This window comes from Tenrec ecaudatus, chromosome 8 (genome assembly GCF_050624435.1).
Source record: "Tenrec ecaudatus isolate mTenEca1 chromosome 8, mTenEca1.hap1, whole genome shotgun sequence".
NCBI classification, from domain to species: Eukaryota; Metazoa; Chordata; class Mammalia; order Afrosoricida; family Tenrecidae; genus Tenrec; species Tenrec ecaudatus.
In genome coordinates this window covers 73,438,394-73,457,870 of record NC_134537.1, presented here as the reverse complement: position 1 = coordinate 73,457,870, position 19,477 = coordinate 73,438,394, and the positions used below count along the sequence as shown (strand labels likewise).

The 19,477-nt window shown below is 35.6% G+C and overlaps 1 protein-coding gene across 1 annotated transcript in view; it reads left to right on the top strand.

The window, feature by feature from the left end:
- Window positions 1–19,477, top strand: part of CSMD1 (CUB and Sushi multiple domains 1) — a 1,770,408-nt gene that overhangs the window by 1,581,437 nt on the left and 169,494 nt on the right. Inside the window, exons 42-46 of the mRNA XM_075557189.1 lie at window positions 5,886–6,074; window positions 10,183–10,360; window positions 14,033–14,178; window positions 14,746–14,826; window positions 16,322–16,435. Coding sequence (XP_075413304.1) covers window positions 5,886–6,074; window positions 10,183–10,360; window positions 14,033–14,178; window positions 14,746–14,826; window positions 16,322–16,435 — 708 coding nt within the window. The remainder of the gene's footprint in view (window positions 1–5,885; window positions 6,075–10,182; window positions 10,361–14,032; window positions 14,179–14,745; window positions 14,827–16,321; window positions 16,436–19,477) is intronic.

Below are 19,477 nucleotides of genomic sequence, written 5' to 3'. Positions count from 1 at the left end.
GCTTGCAGTCAGTTGGGGTGAAAGAGCTGTGTTCGAAATTTCTTGGTACAGACAAGTTATTGTTTCTTGTGATTGATTAGAATGTTGCAACATCTCACTTGATATTTCATCAATTCTGGAGTCTTGTTCTTGGTTAATGTCTTCAGTGAAAGTTGGACTTCTTTCTTCGGGAAAATTGATTGCTGCTCATATGTTACCACTTGAAATGGTTTGATGTTGCCCAGTTATTTTTGGTACAATCACTGAATATCCTATCCTCTTCTTCAGCGCCTTCATGCATCATTCAATCATTTTTCCTATAGAATATTTCCATGTTACAACTTCAGGCTTGGCTTTTTTCTTGATTTCTTTCAGTTTGAGCACTTCTTCCTGTTTGGTTTCTAACTCCAAGACTTTGCACGTGACATTCTAATCCTACTTTTTCTTCAAAAGCTGTCTTTTGAAATTTTATATTCAGTTCTTGACATCATTTCTTCCATTTGGCTTAGCTACTCCATGATTAAGAGCAAGGTTCAGGGTCTCTTCTGACATTCACTTTGCTTGATCATTTCTTCTTTCCTGTATTTTTAATGATGTTTTACTTTCTTCGTGAGTGATGTTGTTGATGTCATTCTACTGATCATCAGGTCTTCTGTCATTTGTGTTCAATATATAAAGTTTGCCTGTGGATGTTCTCAAAATTCAGGTGAGAAAGACACAAGGTCATATTTTGCATTTTCTTCAACTGCAACTTGAACTTACATGTGAGCAATTGATGGTCTCTTCTACAGATGGTCCCTGGCCTGGTTTTAGCTGCTAATATTGAGTTTCTCCATAATCTCTTGGATTTATGTCTATTTGATTTCTGTGTATTTCTTCTAGAAAAGTCCGCATGTGTCATTGACATTCTGTTATTAAAAAAAGGTATTTTCAATGAAGAAGTCACTGGTGTTGTAAAATTCTATCATTCAATCTATGGTTTCATTTCTGTCAACAAGGCCATGTTTTCCCATCAATTATTCTTCCTCTTTTTTTCCTATTTTTTCATTCTAATTGCCAATAATTATCAATGCATTTTGACAGCCTGTGTAATAAATTTCAGACTTAAAATATTGGTTGGTTGGCAAATACATCTGAAAGATAGACATTCTCCTATCACTGGTGGCATTGTACTTCAAGATAGACCCTGAAATGTCCCTTTTGGTGAGTAATGCAATGTCATCCTCCTGATGTGTCCTTCTGGGCATAGCAAGCCATGTAACTTTCTTTTTATACATTCAAATATTAAGATTATAGTCAAGGAAACTCTAGAGCAATTTTACTCTGTTCTGAGGGGTTTGAGCCCCCTTACCTGATGTTCCACAGGGGGCCCTGGGTTCTCTTCACAAGTGAAGTAAAGGGGCTTCTGAAGGTAAAATGGTATGTCCAAGATCCCATGATCATTTTGTTGAAAATATCAGGTTTATCAGAAGTCACAGGCTACCTTCTAATAATACCATTGTAAAAATACTTCTAGGTTCTTATACTTTTGAAGTAGATTTTTCTATTTGTTCATAATTGTTTTTACTAATTCTACTTTTCAGTGACAGATAGTAAATGAATCTTATATAAGTATTAGATAATATCTCTAAAATTCTTTTGAGCTGCCGGTCAGTAACCAGTCTGAGTTAAGCCATTTCACGATTAGGGCTCTTTCTAAAGTTCTTTAAGAAACCTCAATTATAGGAATAAAGAAATATTTGACCAAGTTGTCAGATTTCAGCCAGCTTAATTGTGATATCTTATCTTTAAAACTACAGAGTATATTAATCATATCCATACCTCTTCCATCATGTACTTCCATGTTCCAATCTCAGAAAGGATTAAAAAATGTAGTACAGAATATTATATTTCAGTCTAAAAACACTTAATAGGGAGCCTTCCAGAATTTATTTATTTAAAGCATACCAAATAATTTGTTTTATTACTTGTTTGAATTTACTCTATTTCAGACTCTGGGCATAGTATTTTATATCAATACATATCTCTCTACATTAAGAATGATAATGAATCAAATTTTGGCAAATATATTTAGAAAATAGACTATGACTGTGATATATATCTCAATTATTTGGGATGATAACAATATTGATATTTAAATAATTAGTTTGGAATGAAGACTTAAAATAAGTTTACTCATATTTATGCTAAGTATATTGATCACAATTGATTTTCAGGGAATAGCTAGTTTTAAAGCTTGTACCATGGAAGATGACCCTGCTGTGTGTGTTTTTCAGATTATTTAGCCAGGCTTGGAAAAAAAAAATGTATTTATATGCATTTGCAATTATGTGAGAGAGAGCAAGAGAAAGAAAAGACATTTATTTGTATTGATTTCTGTTCTAATATTCCAAATCCTTACATTTGATTTCCAATCACCCAGAAGATTAGCAGTTCGAAACCACCAGCTTCTACTTGGGAGAAAGAGGGACTGTTCTACTGCAGTAAAGGGTTAGAATCTATGAAACACACAGGGACAGTTCTGCTCTGCCTCGAACGACTTTATGAGTCAACTTTCACTCAGTGGTAGTGAGTTTGGTTTATTTTTTGGAATTTTTCAAATAGGATGTGATAGCATTGACAAAAGCAAAAATTAAGGACCTGCATGCCATTCTAGCATTTGAGGTATGCTCTTTTAAGATAATCTTTGCTTTTAAACAACAAATTTTCTTCCTCTTTAACTCAAATATTACTTATGAGATTTTAAGCATCAAAATTTACATTTAAAAGATAAAAAAACACATAAATGACACTCTATTTTTCATTTCACGCAGCTTTTGTCTTATGCTAAACTTAAAAATTCATTTTCACAACATTTTGAATTGGGGACATCTTTTTTCTTTTGTAAGTAATCATTAGTAATTTTATATTAACAACAATTGTGCTTATGTATGATGTTCATTGATCTGAAATAAGTTCTTACCTAGGCAGTTCTTCATTAGTCCCAGGTTTTAGTGCAATTTTACCATGAAACACTATCAAAAAATTTATTCAATATTTGGTAAAATTAAGTTTGATGGCCTATATAAAAATGAATCTACTGATATTTAGTAAAATTCTAGAGTCTGAGTCAAAAGATAATACTAAAATAATGAGTCTACTCAACTTCAACAACTCTTGCCCATGTTTTCTTTTATAAATTTATTTATAGAATATTATAACTTATAAAATTCTATCACATAAGTTGACTTATTTAATTTTACCATGGTATTTTTAAATTAAGCAGCACTTATCTCCATTACACTACAGATTCAAGATGAAACATCAGAAATAATTAGGGGAAAAGTATACACAATTCCATGGGTATCAGTGACAATCAGTGTTGGGGTCATAGTTTTCAGGTACTCTCCAAAAGCTTCCTCTAGAAAACTCCCACGTGCAGGGCACGTTGCATAATATAGGACCCTGTCTTCCTGATATCCATTGCTAGGGGCTATCTCAAAATGCTCCAAAGTCTTGGACCTTTTGTTTACTTCTTTTTTGCTGTCTAGCTAGTCGCACTCACTATCCAACTGTTCATCGGACTCATGTTTAGATACAACTGCCCGTGAGAGAATGTGCTTCTCTCGTTCTGCTGATTGCATGTGGTGGCTCAGAAAGCACGTTGATCTTTAACATGCACGACCATTTACAGCAGCTCTTGATCGATTTCTTTCCACGTAGAGCCCACATTAGATTTTATATACATAAATACCAACTCACATTCCGGATTTTATGTCTCTTAAATATAATCTCCAAATACATCCAAATCACACACCTGCTAACCTAACGTTAGGTAATTGATCAGCTTTGCTTTCCTAGACACTTTCATACAGCCACCCATTTTCCACATGCCACAAAGTGCGCCATTGCCCTTAGGCCCCTCATATTTTACCACTCTTCTTTTTAGCAGGCATTTAATGCAGAAATGTAAAATCTAAAATCTGGGGAAGGCCCAATATATTTTATAAAATATTTAACTTTGGCAGTTATTTAAAAATTGACATCGTTTTTTATTCACCAAGAGTAGTCATCTATTTCAACAATTTACCATGTGATTTCCTTTTACTTCGTTTCCCACATGAATGGTTTCTCTAGTCGCTACATGTGTCCTTTATATAATTACTCTATTTTCAGTTGATTTCGAGGAAGAGCTGATATTTTTTTCTGCAGTGCTTCTGGGTAGCCTGGTGCTGAGGGTCGCTTGTCTGTTTTCAATAGGAGTATATGACTGGAGAGGCTGAGCAGACATTTCTGCTGACTTGATTCTGCATAGCATGGATTTCTTATGCTGCTGGTGAATTCCCAGTCATCGTCATGTATAATAGTGTGCTCTAGGCATTAGAAGATCCCACAGGGACTTCCACTTTTTGAGTTATTCATTTCCCTCTCTAATGGGTGGTTGCTGTATGATATTTAATCATCTCAGCATGACTCTAGAGGACTCTATAGGAACTACCCCATAGGATTTCCTAGGGTGTAATCTTTATGCAATTTGGACGTGTCGTCAGGAGAAGCCAGCTCCTGGGGAAGGACCTTGTGCTTGGGGAAGTAGAGGGCAGCACAAAAGAGGAAGGCCGTCCAGGTGATGCGTTGCCCCAGTGGCTGCGATAGTGGACTTCAGTATCGTGAACAATTGGGAGAATGGCTGGGTCACATTCTGTTGTGCACAGGGGGGCTGTGAGTTGGAACTGATTCGATGGCACCTAAAACAATGATAACTATATTTGTGAAAATAAATGGATAACATTTCTCCGAAGCCCTGGTGATGTGGTGGTTCTAAGCTGGGCTCTAGGGAAAAGATGAGTCATTCTACTCCTGAGTTACAATCTCAGAAACCTACAGAGATTATTCTACCCTGCCCTACAGGGTTACTATGCGTCTAAATTGACTTCATGACAGTGAGAATTTGAGACACTACTGATGAGTTTGAAATGCCAACCCTGTTGGTAGTTATCAATAAATTTTAGCTAATTCATGGATTAGTTAATTCTTACAAGTTTATGGCTAAATTTTAAATCAGACTGCAAATAATATTTATTAAGCAACATAATACCTAGATTTATTCTAAGGCACACAAAAGACTTAATGACAAAACACAATAAACTATATGTTTTGAAAGATTAAATTGATGGTAATTGCTAGCTTCATGATTCTACTGGGTGTGCTTTCCTTGTCCAATGAAAAATACGAAAAAGGTGACTTATGCTTCCTTCTGTATTTATCTTGAACACTGAAGTAAATAAAACAAAGCAACGGCATATTTCTCAGCAAGAAACACTTAGATAGGAGTGATTGTACATTTTTATTTTGCATGAAAAGGGCATTGCTAGGGCTACATTGACTATATACATTTTATATTACTTGTGGTACATTTTAAAGATTAAGTTTATTTTGTGTAATCTCTAAGTTAAATACTGTCAAATTCTTTTTTGACATGGCATGTTCTATTTCTGAAGGTGGTCTTGGGGGTTTAGTGGGTCATGTGTTGGCCTGCTACCCACAAAGTCAGCAGTTTGAATCCAAAAGATGCTTTGCAGGAAAGGATAAGGTTGTCCGCTCCTGTAAATATCTACAGGTTCCGAAACCCAAGAGTCCATTCTACTCTGTCCTATGGGGTTGCTATGAATCAGAATCAACTCAAAATATGTACTTTCAACTTATCGTTCTTCTGACAGAAACAGTGAAAAATCAGCCAATGCATATTATTATAATTCTAATACTAATATTAATTACTATTTTTCTCTCTCAGGATGATGACTGGCAGATGGAAAAGATATTTTTTAAAGTGTTTAAAAAATCATATTTAATCATACTCCTCCTCAGATTCTACCTAAATTTAAACTTATGTATAAGTTTGAATTTCTTTGTTTGTTTATTTGTTTCAGCTTATGAATTACAGAACTGCCCAGATCCACCTCCTTTTCAAAATGGGTACATGATCAACTCAGATTATAGTGTGGGACAATCAGTATCTTTTGAATGCTATCCTGGGTACATTTTAATTGGCCATTCAGTTCTCACTTGTCTGCATGGAATCAACAGAAATTGGAACTATCCTTTTCCAAGATGTGATGGTATGTTAATGTCTTTTCTTGAGGAACAATGTGCATTTTCATGTATATTGTAACATATTATAATATGTAGTACATTACTTTTTTTCCTAGCTGGTATTCCAGAAATATATATACCAGATGATTAAAAAAACAAGCACACACACACAGCTTGAGCTGAGGTCATTACGACAATAACAAGAAAATAAACCCAAGTAACTACAAGGGGAAGTCAGACACAGCACTTATCGATGTAGAGGGTGATGGTGGCAGTTTGTAGCATCCCAGGGGAAGTTTTCATTACCGACAATGGTTCCATCAATTTTGGAATTGGGGTGCATGATTTTAGTAGTTTTTTCATAAATACTACTTAATGTCCTTCTAAAATATGCACACATTACTCTTATATTTCACACATTGCGTTTATCTTTATAGTGGGCATGGAAGAATACATAACATTTTTCTACTCATTGGGAGGGAGCATTCCAGATACTAAAGAAAGCATGCAAACAAAGACATGAGAGATAGGACAAGTCTTAATGGAGATGGGAAAATGCAGTCTGGTGCATGACAGTAGGGATTTCTTAGGTGCTCTTGGGGGTCAGGTTGATGGGGAATTATGATAAGTAAAGACCTGGAATCACTGAAGGCATTGTTCTGAAGAAGCATAAATATTTTTAAATTGTCTGGGCTTCCTCAAATTTCTGAGTCATTATAAAAACATTCAATATCAAGTTAAAATTTAAAAAGTATTTTATTATTGAAAATGAATGAGAAAGAAAAGTAACTATAGAATCTAATATTCCAACACTTCAAATACAGTATCTTTGAATGAAAATAATTAAATTACCAACTCTGTAGACCTTTGAAATGCTAAATCCTCATACCCCATGGAGAAAAAAGGAAAGGGATGTAGCTGTTTGGATTTCTACTGAAGGAATCAAAAAGAAAGAAAGAACTGCATCAGTAAAATTTTAAAATCAAATTAACCACCTTTATATTTTTTCATGCTATACCATTTTTGAAACAACTACAAAAAACTCTCAACTTTAGCTGTATTTTTATAAAAACTGATCTGTTTCATATATATTTCATATAAACACATCGCTTTAAAATTACTTTTTATAAAATTAAGTATAAAAGTAACATATCTCATATTTTAGCAATAAACATGTTTAAAAACAATGTTGCTCAAGCATTTTATATGTATCACTTTGAAATTAAGATTTAAATCTTATCTTTTTATGTAAGTTAGGTCTGTATTCATTTTTAAATGATAAAAATTGACTTAATATAAAAAATGGAGTTCAATATTTAATTTTTTCTTGTAAAAACGTTAGTTGTTCAATATGGAAATAAATATTCCAGCACAGAATAGTTTTTTGTATGCATATAATACAATCTTTGATGATATACCATCAACAGAATGGCATAATAATATCATGAGATGAAACATTTTTATCATTGTTTCTCTTTTTCTATCATAATGTCATAAACAAATTAAAAAACAAACCATAATTTTTTTTAATTAAGGAAAGGGAATGATTTTAAAACAAGTGTTCTTTTATCTGAAAAGGCTATATTTCCTTGAAAATAATGAGAAAATCAGTTTTTGTTCCCTCCATGAGCCTAGGTTAGTCAGTCTGTTGGTGTTCAGACAGGGACTCTCCACCGGGACTGCAGCTTATTATCTAATACCCTGGTTTAAAATGTATTTCAGTCATCAGCGGTGGTTTTCCACCTCAGATTGATGATTGGTACATAGGGCAAAGTACTGAAAGGCCATCTTCCAAGACCACAACCCTATGCACTTCATAAGAACCTCAGAGAAAAATGTAGATACCCTGACCAGTTTCCAGGCCTCTTTACTCAAGATTGGCCCATTCAGAAAATGAATACCCAAGAATTACTTGTCAAAAACCATCAATCTATAAATACAATTCTTGTCTAGAAATCAATTTATATTTATATGCTTTAAATATTGATACATTTACTTACAGAAGAATGTATTATGCAAAATGGATATTTTAAACTTACTACAACATGATTGAAAACTTCTCTATGTTCACAAATCTAATCAAACATTGAATGAAACACAACTTGAGTTCCTTGCGGATGCCCGAACTTCCAGTTTAACATGCCATCCATCGGAGCACAGCATTCTTCTAGGAACTGGGTTTGTTTCTGTTTTGACTGGTAGCTGCCTTGAACAAACTGTGAACCAACGGACAAAGCACTGTCCAGCCCTGGGCCATCGTCACAATGGTTGGGGTGCTTGAGCCCCTGCAGCATCCCCTCTGTCAATATATCTTCTGGGGGCCTACCTCTTTGTCACTGACGGTCCACTTTACTCAACATAATGCCCTTTACGCAGGACTGGTGTCGCCTGATAATATGCCCAAAGTACATGATATGAAGCCTCATCAGTTTTCCTTTTAAGGAGAATAGTAGTGGCGCTTCCATTAAGACAGAAGCATCGGGTTCTCCTGGCAATCCACCATAATTGGATTGCATCCATTCATTTGCAGTCTTCCTTATTTGCTGTCCAGCTTACGAAGGGTTACGTTTTAGGGTCAGCGTCCTGACACTCTATGCGAGTCAGAACACCGCTACTCATGGCCTGTCATGTCAGTCAGACTCATACTGGCTTCTAGGAAGGTTTCCAGACTTTCATCCGATAGGACTGGGAGGCCTCCTCCTCCTCCCTGGAAACAGTGGGCTGTTTCAAGCGTGTGGCCCGCTATCCCACCAGGGCCCCCAGAGTAAAACTCAATGTGCCCCCCAAAGCTTGTATCTGCCTGATTTTTAGAAGCAGACCACCTGGATTTCTTCTAAGTCTCCTCTTTGTAGACACAACTTCCAATCGTTAGGTTAGCCACAGACCCTCCCAGTGAGTCGTTGTACTTCTCAGTCACTTCTAACTGTGCCTACAGCATTGCTCCAGGCTCCATTGCACAGACGGTAAGTCTCATTATATTCCCCATGAAATGTATAGAATTGGAGAATCTAAGTAAAAATATATTAGCTATTCTAGATTGCCAACACAGGTTTGTCAGACTCCAAAATCACACCTATTTTTATTACACTACACAACCCCAATTCACCCTAGTCACTTCTAATGAGTTTATCTAAAACTCAGTTCAGATTCAATCTATTTCACACAGATTCCTGTTTCTATCTTCTTTGAAATCGATATGTGTCTGTACATTTAATTTAGCAATATATCATATATGGCCTGCTGGTATTTCATCAATCCTTTTTTAAATGGTTACAAAGTGTTTCTTTTTAAACGTTCTTTCTCTATTTTGGCCTATTCACCCTAGTGAAATTTACACTTTCCGTAGCAAATCTTTAAATGCCCCAGAAGAGTTCTGTGCCTGATGCTCATAACACATCCATCAATTTGATTCCACAGGTTACTTGACCATGACTTTGAAACACTATGGAACTTTCTTAATTAGAGACAAAATCACAGGTCATTTCACTTATCTATTAATGAAATATAGTAATCCTCATTGCCACACTACTTAAGGATTTACTAAATAAAATCATAATAGACTGATTGGATAGTGTTGTGATTATTCATATATTGGAAAACTAGTGAAATCTGGAAGTGCATCAGAATTATATCACTTCCATGATTTAGTCCCATTATTCATCACCAAAATATTAATGAAAATACATTTGTTTCAGCCAGATATATTAAACACCATTCTTCTTATATTAGTCTATATAAATTTTAGATGTGTCCTAATTTTAAAATTGTTTTCAGTAATATAGTTATGCATAATTTCTACAAGATCTCTGTGTCAGCCTGATCTACATCAAAGTGCCTGTTAGCCCAGTTATGATTGGTAAATATTTTTAATTATATAAGAATGACTATTCTAACAGGATTTTGAATATTTGTGGGATATAATAAATGAAACTAAGATAAATTAGCTTAGATACACAATTCCTCTAAACTTTCGTGACTTTAGTGTAAGTTTAATTTATTAATTATTAAGAAACATTTCATGATTCTTATAAATGGAAAGATTTTGCATAAGTAACTACAGAGATTTAGAAATACGTAATTTATCCTTTTGAAAGAGGACTTTATTAGTCTTAATTCTTTTTTGCTCTCTTTCAGCTCCTTGTGGCTACAATGTCACATCTCAGAATGGTACTATATATTCCCCTGGGTTTCCAGATGAATATCCAATTTTAAAGGATTGCATTTGGCTTATCACTGTTCCTCAAGGTCATGGAGTATATATTAACTTCACCTTGTTGCAAACTGAAGCTGTTAACGATTATATCGCTGTATGGTATGTGAATATTACAAGTAAAAACAATTGATAATTATGTTAATCTGTTTTGACTTGTTACCAATATGTCAGATTTTATATTTAAAAACATATTGATAAGGTATGTACTGTAAAATAAATGGACTAAGTCCAGGTATATAAATATCATGCAATATACTTTAGTTTTGCTACATAGTAGATATATCCTTAAGGACTTCTGGTGAAGCCTTAGTTAATTGTTCAATTCTAACCAGAAGGTTGCTGGTTTGAATCTGCCCAGCAGCTCTGCAGAAGAAAGACCTTGATTATCTTCTTCTATAAAGCTGGCGGCCAGGAAAGCCCTACAGAGTAGCTCTGCTCTGTCACATGGGTTCACCATGAGTCAGTACTGACTCAATTTTCATACATTGATAGCAATGATAACAATAGATACCCTCGTGATTACCTTTAATATATGATAATGTCCCAGATTATTTTATAATTATCATATGTGGTAAGTAATATCAAACTGGGGATGAGAAGAAAGATTGACTTTCTAATCAATTGTGTAGCTCTGGATAAATTACTTAAATTATTCTCAACTAAATATTCCCGCCTATGGAAATACTATTGTTGCTCTTGCTTTTCGAGGTGAGAGATTATTGGAGGGAATAAAAATGATAATACTTCTGTGGCTTTTCTCTGATGGAAGAAATACTGCATACTCCTGGGCACTAGAAGAAGCTTATGTCCAAAATTGGAAATCAGGGCAGTTTTTATCATGAAAATTGATAGAGTTATAAATGGTTCTTATTAATGGAAAGTATGTAAGACAAGATGTGTTAGGCCATGTTGACTAGAGAAACAAATCCAGTGACCCTTATAGACACGTAAAAAGAGATTTATATCAAGAACTAATTACATCAAGAAAACCTTACAGCCAAACCAACTCAAGCTAAAAGTCTGGTACTGGTCCATAGACATTTCTTTAGATTCACGCAACCACATGCACTGGTGCAGAGTGCAGGGATGTCACAGGCTGGTGGTGAAAAGTTGCATGGATCCAAGATCAGTGGCAAAATGGCCAGGCTCTGGGAACTCTCGGAGACAGGAGCAGAGAGGGATGCAGTTCTAAGAGCCCTCCTTATGGGAAGACCACACCCATAAGGAGGTACTATCACATTGTGAACTGATTGACAGGTTGACCCCTACACTTTTGCACATTTTTATATATCATCAAGTTGACATAAAATTACGTAACTACACACAACAGAGCACTGTGACTTCAAAGAATTGGAAGACACACACTATGATGTAGCTAAACTATTATTAGAGTCCCAGAAAATGAAAAATAAGAAGTCACTTAGCAATGGTAGACAGTGACAGAAAAGATAGGGCCTTATAAAATCAGCTTGGGATTCAGGTCTCTCTCCTAACAATGATGATGAGCCATGGAGAGATTTTAAGTAAGGGGATATAAAATCAGATTTCAGAGCAGAGCAATCGGTACAATTTTGTGAAAACTAAATTACTTTTGTGAAAGAAGGCTGACTTTTGAAAATGTAGAAGTTAACCCTGGAGCGAGGTAATAATTAACTGAACCAGTACCTTTGAATACATAGAGTCAATTTAGCAAAAGTACTGGTCGACATTCAACCATTTCAAGAGGTAAGATCAAGAACCAAAACTACTGAGGGATGAAATTCAATCAGACATGAAGGCAGTAGCAAAAGAAGAAGGATCCAGGAATTGATGGAATAACAATGGAAATGTTTCAACAAATTGATTAAACATTCACTCATATACATAAAAAAACAATTAGAAGACAGCTGCTTGGCCAGTTGACTGGAAGATAATCCATATTTTTGCCTCTTCCAAAGAAATGTGACCCCAAGAATGTACAAATTATCAAGCACTAGCATTACTATTATATGCAAGTAAAAATCTACTGAAGATCATTTAAAAAGACTTACAGTTAGACATTGACAGAGAGCTTTTAGCTATCCAAGCTGGATTCCGGAGAAGACATAGCATAAGCAATTTCACTGATGACATCAGAAAGATTTTGACTGAAAGTAGAAATACCAGGAAGATGTGCTCTTGTATTCATTGATGGAGAAGGCATCCAGCTGTGCGATTCATAACAAACTATGGATACCAATGAGAAGGACAATAATTCCAGAAGGCTTCTCTGTGATCATGTGGAATTTGCACGTGGACCAAGAGGCAATTATAGGAGCAGTACAAGGGAATAATGACCACGTGGCTTCCGTCAGGAAAGGTGTACATAAAGATTGCACCACTTCACTACACTTATGCAGACTGTGTGCTAAGCAGTTTGAGGAGCTGCACTTGAAGAAGAACTCAGCATCAGGATTTGAGGAAGGCTTATTACCAACCAGTGATGTGCACATGACTCAGTCTTGCTCCTTGCTGGCAGAAATTGAGGAGGACTTGAAGTACTTGTTGATGAAGAGCTAGGTTAACAATGTTCAATATGGATTACAATTCAGTGAAAATAAAATAGCAATCCTCACAAATGGAACACCAGGGAACCTCTGGTACACAGAGAAAAGATGCACGCTGCCAAGCGTTTCTTCTCCTGTGGCTCCACATTCGATCCCCATGGAAGCAGCAGTTCAGAGCTCAAAGGACACATGTCTTTGGAGGAATTTGCTGCCCATGACCTCTTTACAATGTGGACAAGCAAGGATGACTCTTTGAGTTCTGATCCAAGTCAGGCACTGTCAGTTGCCCCCCGGCACGTGTGAATATTGGGCATCAAATAAGAATTGATCTCTTTGAATTATGGTGTTTCTGAAGAATAATGGTAGTCCATGGACTGACAGAAACAGCAAGTCTGTCTTGAAAGAAATGTGCCAGAGTTCTCGTTGGAGATACGGACGGCATGACTTCACCCCATAAACTTCGGACATGTGAGTTGGAGGGAGCAGTATCTGGACAAGGATGTTGGGATCGGCCAAGTGGATGAGCGATGAAGAAGGGGAAGACGGAAAGGCGACCCCAAACGTAACCAGAGAGCGCGTGGAGCCACGTGCCGCCACGTTTGCCACGCTGCTCATTAAGGCGCTGGTAGCTAATGACATTCGCCATAGAATAAGACGAAATGAAGGATTCTCAACACTAAGTTAACTACATGAAATCTCTGATAACAAAACTAAACATCAGAAATCTGTTATCAGCAATTGACATTGGTTAATGTGTATATTGAGAACTAGAATGAACCGGTTTAACGATGGTATGTAGCATGAGGATTGTCACAACATTTACGAAAGAGAAAGACAGGAGTTTAGCCAGCTTTATGGATATTACTTTCTGTATGCTTACAAATCCATAACCAAATGATGGTTGCATTTTCTTCAATATTAAAAAAATTAACTCAGTATCAAAATGTCCTAAATCTTACTTACATGTAAATTGATGCCATTGATTTGAGAACGGATTATGTGGAAATTTAAGAAGTTGATAAATGAGACCGCGTTTCTAAAATTCCTCTGAAGATTTCAGAAATGGAAGTCGGGGCTGAATCAACTCTTACCGCTATCCAGGCTTTTAAAATCAGTGCGGTTGCGTAGTGCAAGAGTTGATTCTGCTCTTACCGAGATGTGGCTCCACTGTTAAAAGAAAATGGACTGTCAGGTGAAGAGGGCATTTAAGAACTTTCCACGCAAACCACTTTTCTCTCTTTCTTAGGGATGGTCCTGACCAGAACTCGCCTCAGCTGGGAGTTTTCAGTGGAAACACAGCCCTTGAAACAGCTTATAGTTCAACCAATCAAGTCCTGCTCAAATTTCACAGTGACTTTTCAAATGGAGGTTTCTTTGTCCTCAATTTTCATGGTCAGTTTCTCTTCACCTCATGGTTTACTCTATTGAATCTTCCTGTAGTGTTGCGTTTGCCTGTGTCTATCTAAAGGTCTTTGGTCATCTTATCAAGAGATAAAAATTTCTCATAACTGATGCAATAGTTTTCTATGATCTTTTTTGTTTAATGATATTGTTCTACTAGAAAATTTTCAATATGTAAAACACCGTAATGAAAAAAGATGAAGTGATATACCAAATAGTAAACTATAGAGCCAGATAATGGCTGAGTATTTCATTCTCAAAATGTCATCTATAGCTGCAAAATGTTTCCATTTAAATGTTACAATTTTTTAAACAATGTGTGCTTTTTAACATGGATCTTAGCTCTTCCTCAGTATTAAATAAACCAGAGTATTTACCTTCTAAGATACTTCTACACTGGCTATCAGATACTCTGTTTTTGAAGTTTCTAGGTGGAACTTTGTAAAACAAATAGAGACATACCAGCATACTAAGCAATACAAATTCAAGAGGAAAGTTTTAAATAATATTTTATTAAATCATTAACTTTCACAATTTTTATTTTATTAAAAAAATTAGCATTTCAACTCAAGAAGTGTCAGTCTCCTCCAGCCGTTCCACTGGCAGAAATACTTACTGAAGATGAAGATTTTGAAATAGGTAATATTTTCTTCATCACAATACAATTAAATCAACCTGTTTTACTCTTACTTTCAATTGCACAAGTTCCTTTGACTTATCAATGAATAATTTGTCAGACAAACAAATCCTCAAAGCACTGCTAGAAACTTACATAAGTAAGAAATACTGCTCAGATCTTGGTTAGTAGCCATACATTTAAATACCATGTACTAAAGCAATTATAAAAATTGTTCATAAAGATAACATAAAAATTCAAATAGTAAAAAAATTCAAATAGTTTCTTTAACTCCATGATATTTTTTTATATTTGACTTTTTATTTTATCATTCAGAATATTTTATATAATTTATAGTGTTTAGTAGTTACTATTTGTCTTTTGTAAGAAGTCCTAGTGGCAAGGTAGTTAAATGCATGGTCAGCAGTTCGGACCTACCAGATGTTCTGAAGGACAAAGATGTGGTCATTTGTCTCCACACAGATTTACAACCTCAGAAGCACTATGGGCCAGCTCCATTCTTCCTTATAGAGCTCTCTTATACTCTAAGTCAATTAAATAGCAAAGATTTTTTATGAGATATATTGTTTATCTTTTGAATAAAGATTTCATAGAGACTAGAGCAAATGTTTGCATTCAGTTAGAGGAACTTGTTCATGTATGTGAGGAAAAACCTCACATTTGTGGCTAACATAATGATTAGTGTAAGATTGACCTTTCATTGATACTGGAATAGAATTGGTACAGTATATTTAATGTTGCTGCTTAGAAATGCTGTTTGCTCATTTTATATTAATGATCTCATTCATTAAATAATTAGCAGGTCACAGTAAAGAAGCATTTGTGGCATATGTTTGCAGTCCAATAGTGACCCAGAATTTCTTATTCCCAATTATAAATACTTTGTTCTCTTGTCAAACCATGTGTCACATCATAGATCAATTCACATGACCCAATTTCTGTACTTATAATGACTGATTTAATTGAAACACTGCACTAATTAGGCCAAGGTCATGGATTAGCCCTCTCTGTGGATACTTTAAGACATTCTATTGTACAATTTCAAATATCCAGCATCTATTTCACCACCAACCCCTTTGCTTCCTTTTGGATAGTCAAGGAAGAAGAAAAGCTACACAGTGTCTGTACTAACAGTGTTTAAGCTTGTGGGAGCATTGGCATTATGGACTCAAAATTATGATATGTTGGGAAGCAGACACAAACTGAATATAAGCATTACTTCTGAAATGGTTGCATATGGATTTATATAGTAGTTGTATATATTTGGAGTCCTGGTGGCTTAGGGTGTTCTGGGCAGCTAGCCAGAAGGGTCCCAGTGGCAAGCAGGGGCCTCTCCAAGGGAAAACGACGGACTTGTTCCCCCAGAAAGCGTTATGGTCAGAATCAACTCAGGAGCAGTGAGTGAGTCAGGTGTAGTTGACTGATTCATCTAATTCTCATGTGTGTTATGGAAATTCAGCACACGACTTTCCAAGATGATTGTGTTGCCTCTTTTAGGTGACTTTGTGAAATATCAGTGTCATCCTGGGTACACATTAGCAGGAGCTGATACGCTGACCTGCAAGCTCAGTTCCCAACTGCAGTTTGAAGGCTCTCTGCCAACGTGTGAAGGTATGTCCAGGGGAGGTAAAACTGTCTGTCTTGGTTCAAATTTCTTTGTCTGCACTTGTCAGAATTTATTTCTGATATAGTCCATAAAATTAGAATAATCTGAACATTATCTGGTTGTTATTTCTCCTTTCGCTTACACTAGAAAATAAATCACAGTCGTATAAAATGAAAAGGCATTTTTTAATCCAACTTTGGTGCCCTGAGCGTCTAACCTTGAGGTCAGTGGTTTGAACCCACCAGTCACTCTGAAGAGAAAGATGAGACTGTCTGGTATTGTAAAGATTAAAAGTCTCAGGAGACCAAAGGGAACTTCTTCTCTGTCTGATAGCATTGCTATAAGTCAGAATGACTAGTTGTCAGTGAGGAGTTTTATTTTCTCCCATTGATTCAATTAATTAACATGAATTTCATTGCTATTAAAATATATTATAAAAGGCACTGCTAAGAAGTTCCATTGGAAGGTAAAAGACTTGAAAATTAAATATAAGCTTATCAAAATCATGATGAAAAATTCAGTGTCTTTGAAGAAAAGAACACTCCTCTTTGAAAAGTAATCTGAATGTCATCATTCTGTAATGATAGTGAATCAAAAGACATTGTCCATAGTTCACGAGAAAAACACCTGAAGTCTAATTCTAGGAGTTATTTAATCTGATAGGCATCATTTAAGAAGAATTTTTTGGATTTACTTGTAGGATTGTTTTGAAGGTTGACTGGGAAAATTAGTGAATGTTAAGTGATTTATCAATTTAAATGGTGCAAGATGTAAAACTGAATCTAATTTAAGGTAATTTTATTTGCATTATGATAGTAACTGACCAGGTTTTGAGAGTGTACATGCCTGTGATACTTTCATGTGTTCCTATTTTAGAATGAGGCAGATCATAGTTTCATTGAGATGGAAAGATGATCCTCAATAGTTGAAGTAAATTGATAAATACTCATGGATGGCTTGTTTTTAAATAATAGATCATTTCTAAGATAAAGTTCATTTCCAATTATCTTGAAATGTGAGTCAGTAGGTGAAATACTATACTCAAAATGGGAAACGCATCTCCACTCTTGTCTTTAAATGCTAATACCATCTAACTGTTCTATAAGTCACTGAAACGCTCTGCCTCCATGGCCTCAGTTAGAAACCAAGGTTCACATTAGTGCCAAGTCTGCAGACCACAGGAAATGCTTCCCAACACTGAGAAAATCATTGTCAGTTTCACATGACCAGAACAATCTGTGATCTTATTATGGAGCTTGTTCGCAAGGTGAGAGAGAAGAATTGTTGGTTATTTTTGCCATTTTTAACTTTTACACATTATATAAAATTTAAGTGAGGTACCATAGGCTAGTACCTTTATACCATAAACCTGCACTAGTAGTAATCTATGAATAGAGGGTGAAATGGCCACACAAGGTAGACAGGGTTGGAGGGAAAGTGGAACTCTACCCATGAATATTTATAGATTTATTAAAAGATATTTGTAGATGCATGTCTACCACTAATGCAACTATATCCATTAATGAGATAGAGTATAAAGGAGGAAAATCATGAATATGTGTTAGACATAACCAAACTTCCTGAGTACGACACTATAGCTCACAAGGATAACGTTCCACATTCCACTTTGGAGAGGAGTGAGTGGAGTCTAAAACGCTCACAAACAGCCACTTAGCTTAGAGCTGCTCATCTCTCTGGAGGAAAGAGGAATGATGAAAACCATGTGGCATATGGCAAATCCCACTTGTCCAAAGGACCACAATAGACCATGCAAATATCAGTCAACTCAACGCTGTGCCCAAAAGAATTAGAAAATTCATGGCTATTACCTCAAATTGAAATAAAAAGAATCATATTAAAATATCCTAAAGAGAGTGGAAAGAAATCATAGAACAAAATCAAAAATCATGAAAGGAGCAAAAGCCTTATTAGCTGGTGCGAGACCAGTAGATCTCCCAGCGGTGTTCTCCTTCGTCTCTCTTCAGGTCTGGAACTGTATTCCCAGTGGAAGTAATCTTCCATTTAAGACCAAAAGGAAAACTGTTACCCAAGGACACAATACAGGAGAGCAGAAAAAGATGAGGAAGAGAAACCGGGAATGAGGAATATGTGGAGAAGTGATTGAGGGATGGATAAACTGAAACAAAACCTAGTTGAATAGTTTAATGCAAAAGTGATCATGTGCTCTGGGAACCTTCACCTAATCCACAAGAATGAGGGAAAATTAACTAAAGTAAATATATAATTTATTAAGGCACATTTTAATCACAATGTACATGGCCTAACATTTCTGAGACTAGACAACTTTAAATAAGGCAGAAAAGAACAAGATAAAGTATATTTAATATGTATGCTACACAAAAAAGAGAGAAACTGCCTTTGCTTCTTTTTGCTCCAAGATTAACCTAGTTTTAAACTAGTTTATGACAAATGAAGAATGTCAGCACACTAGTACTAGTAACTCAGCTCTCACACCCTTCACTTTCCTCATGCCTGCTGAACTTGTAGAAGTTACTACCCATTGTAGAATAGCCTAGTTCGCTTCTGTTTGGATTTGAGAGCAAAAATATTTAAATTTGAATAGAGATTCATTTTATGCTATCATCTAAACATATAATTTTAAAGAAGGAAACGGGGGCTCAAATAATATCTTTTGAACGTGTAGTTAAAACTTAATCTTTTCCTGACATATTTTTCAATTGTTTGATTGTCTGGAGGAGGCTGAATGAGTACCAATGCCCAATAGATTTTTGATGAAAATGTATATGGATTTTAGTCACAAATACTCAAGTTCGATAACCACACTTTTAGAAGTTCTGCCTTGAAAATAATAATTTTGGAGGAAGTGACGAGAATAGATTGTTCTTCCTAATTTGACTTTATACCTGGAAAATTATTTACCATGTTCGATTTTAATTTGGTGAGAGATATGAAAATGACATCTCTGACGTTAAGGAACAAAAACACTGGAAAGAGTAAAGAGAAGTGGCAAGAAAGGTCTGAAAGCTGGGAATGCCAATGGGTGTCCAGAAAAGATTAAGTAGCTC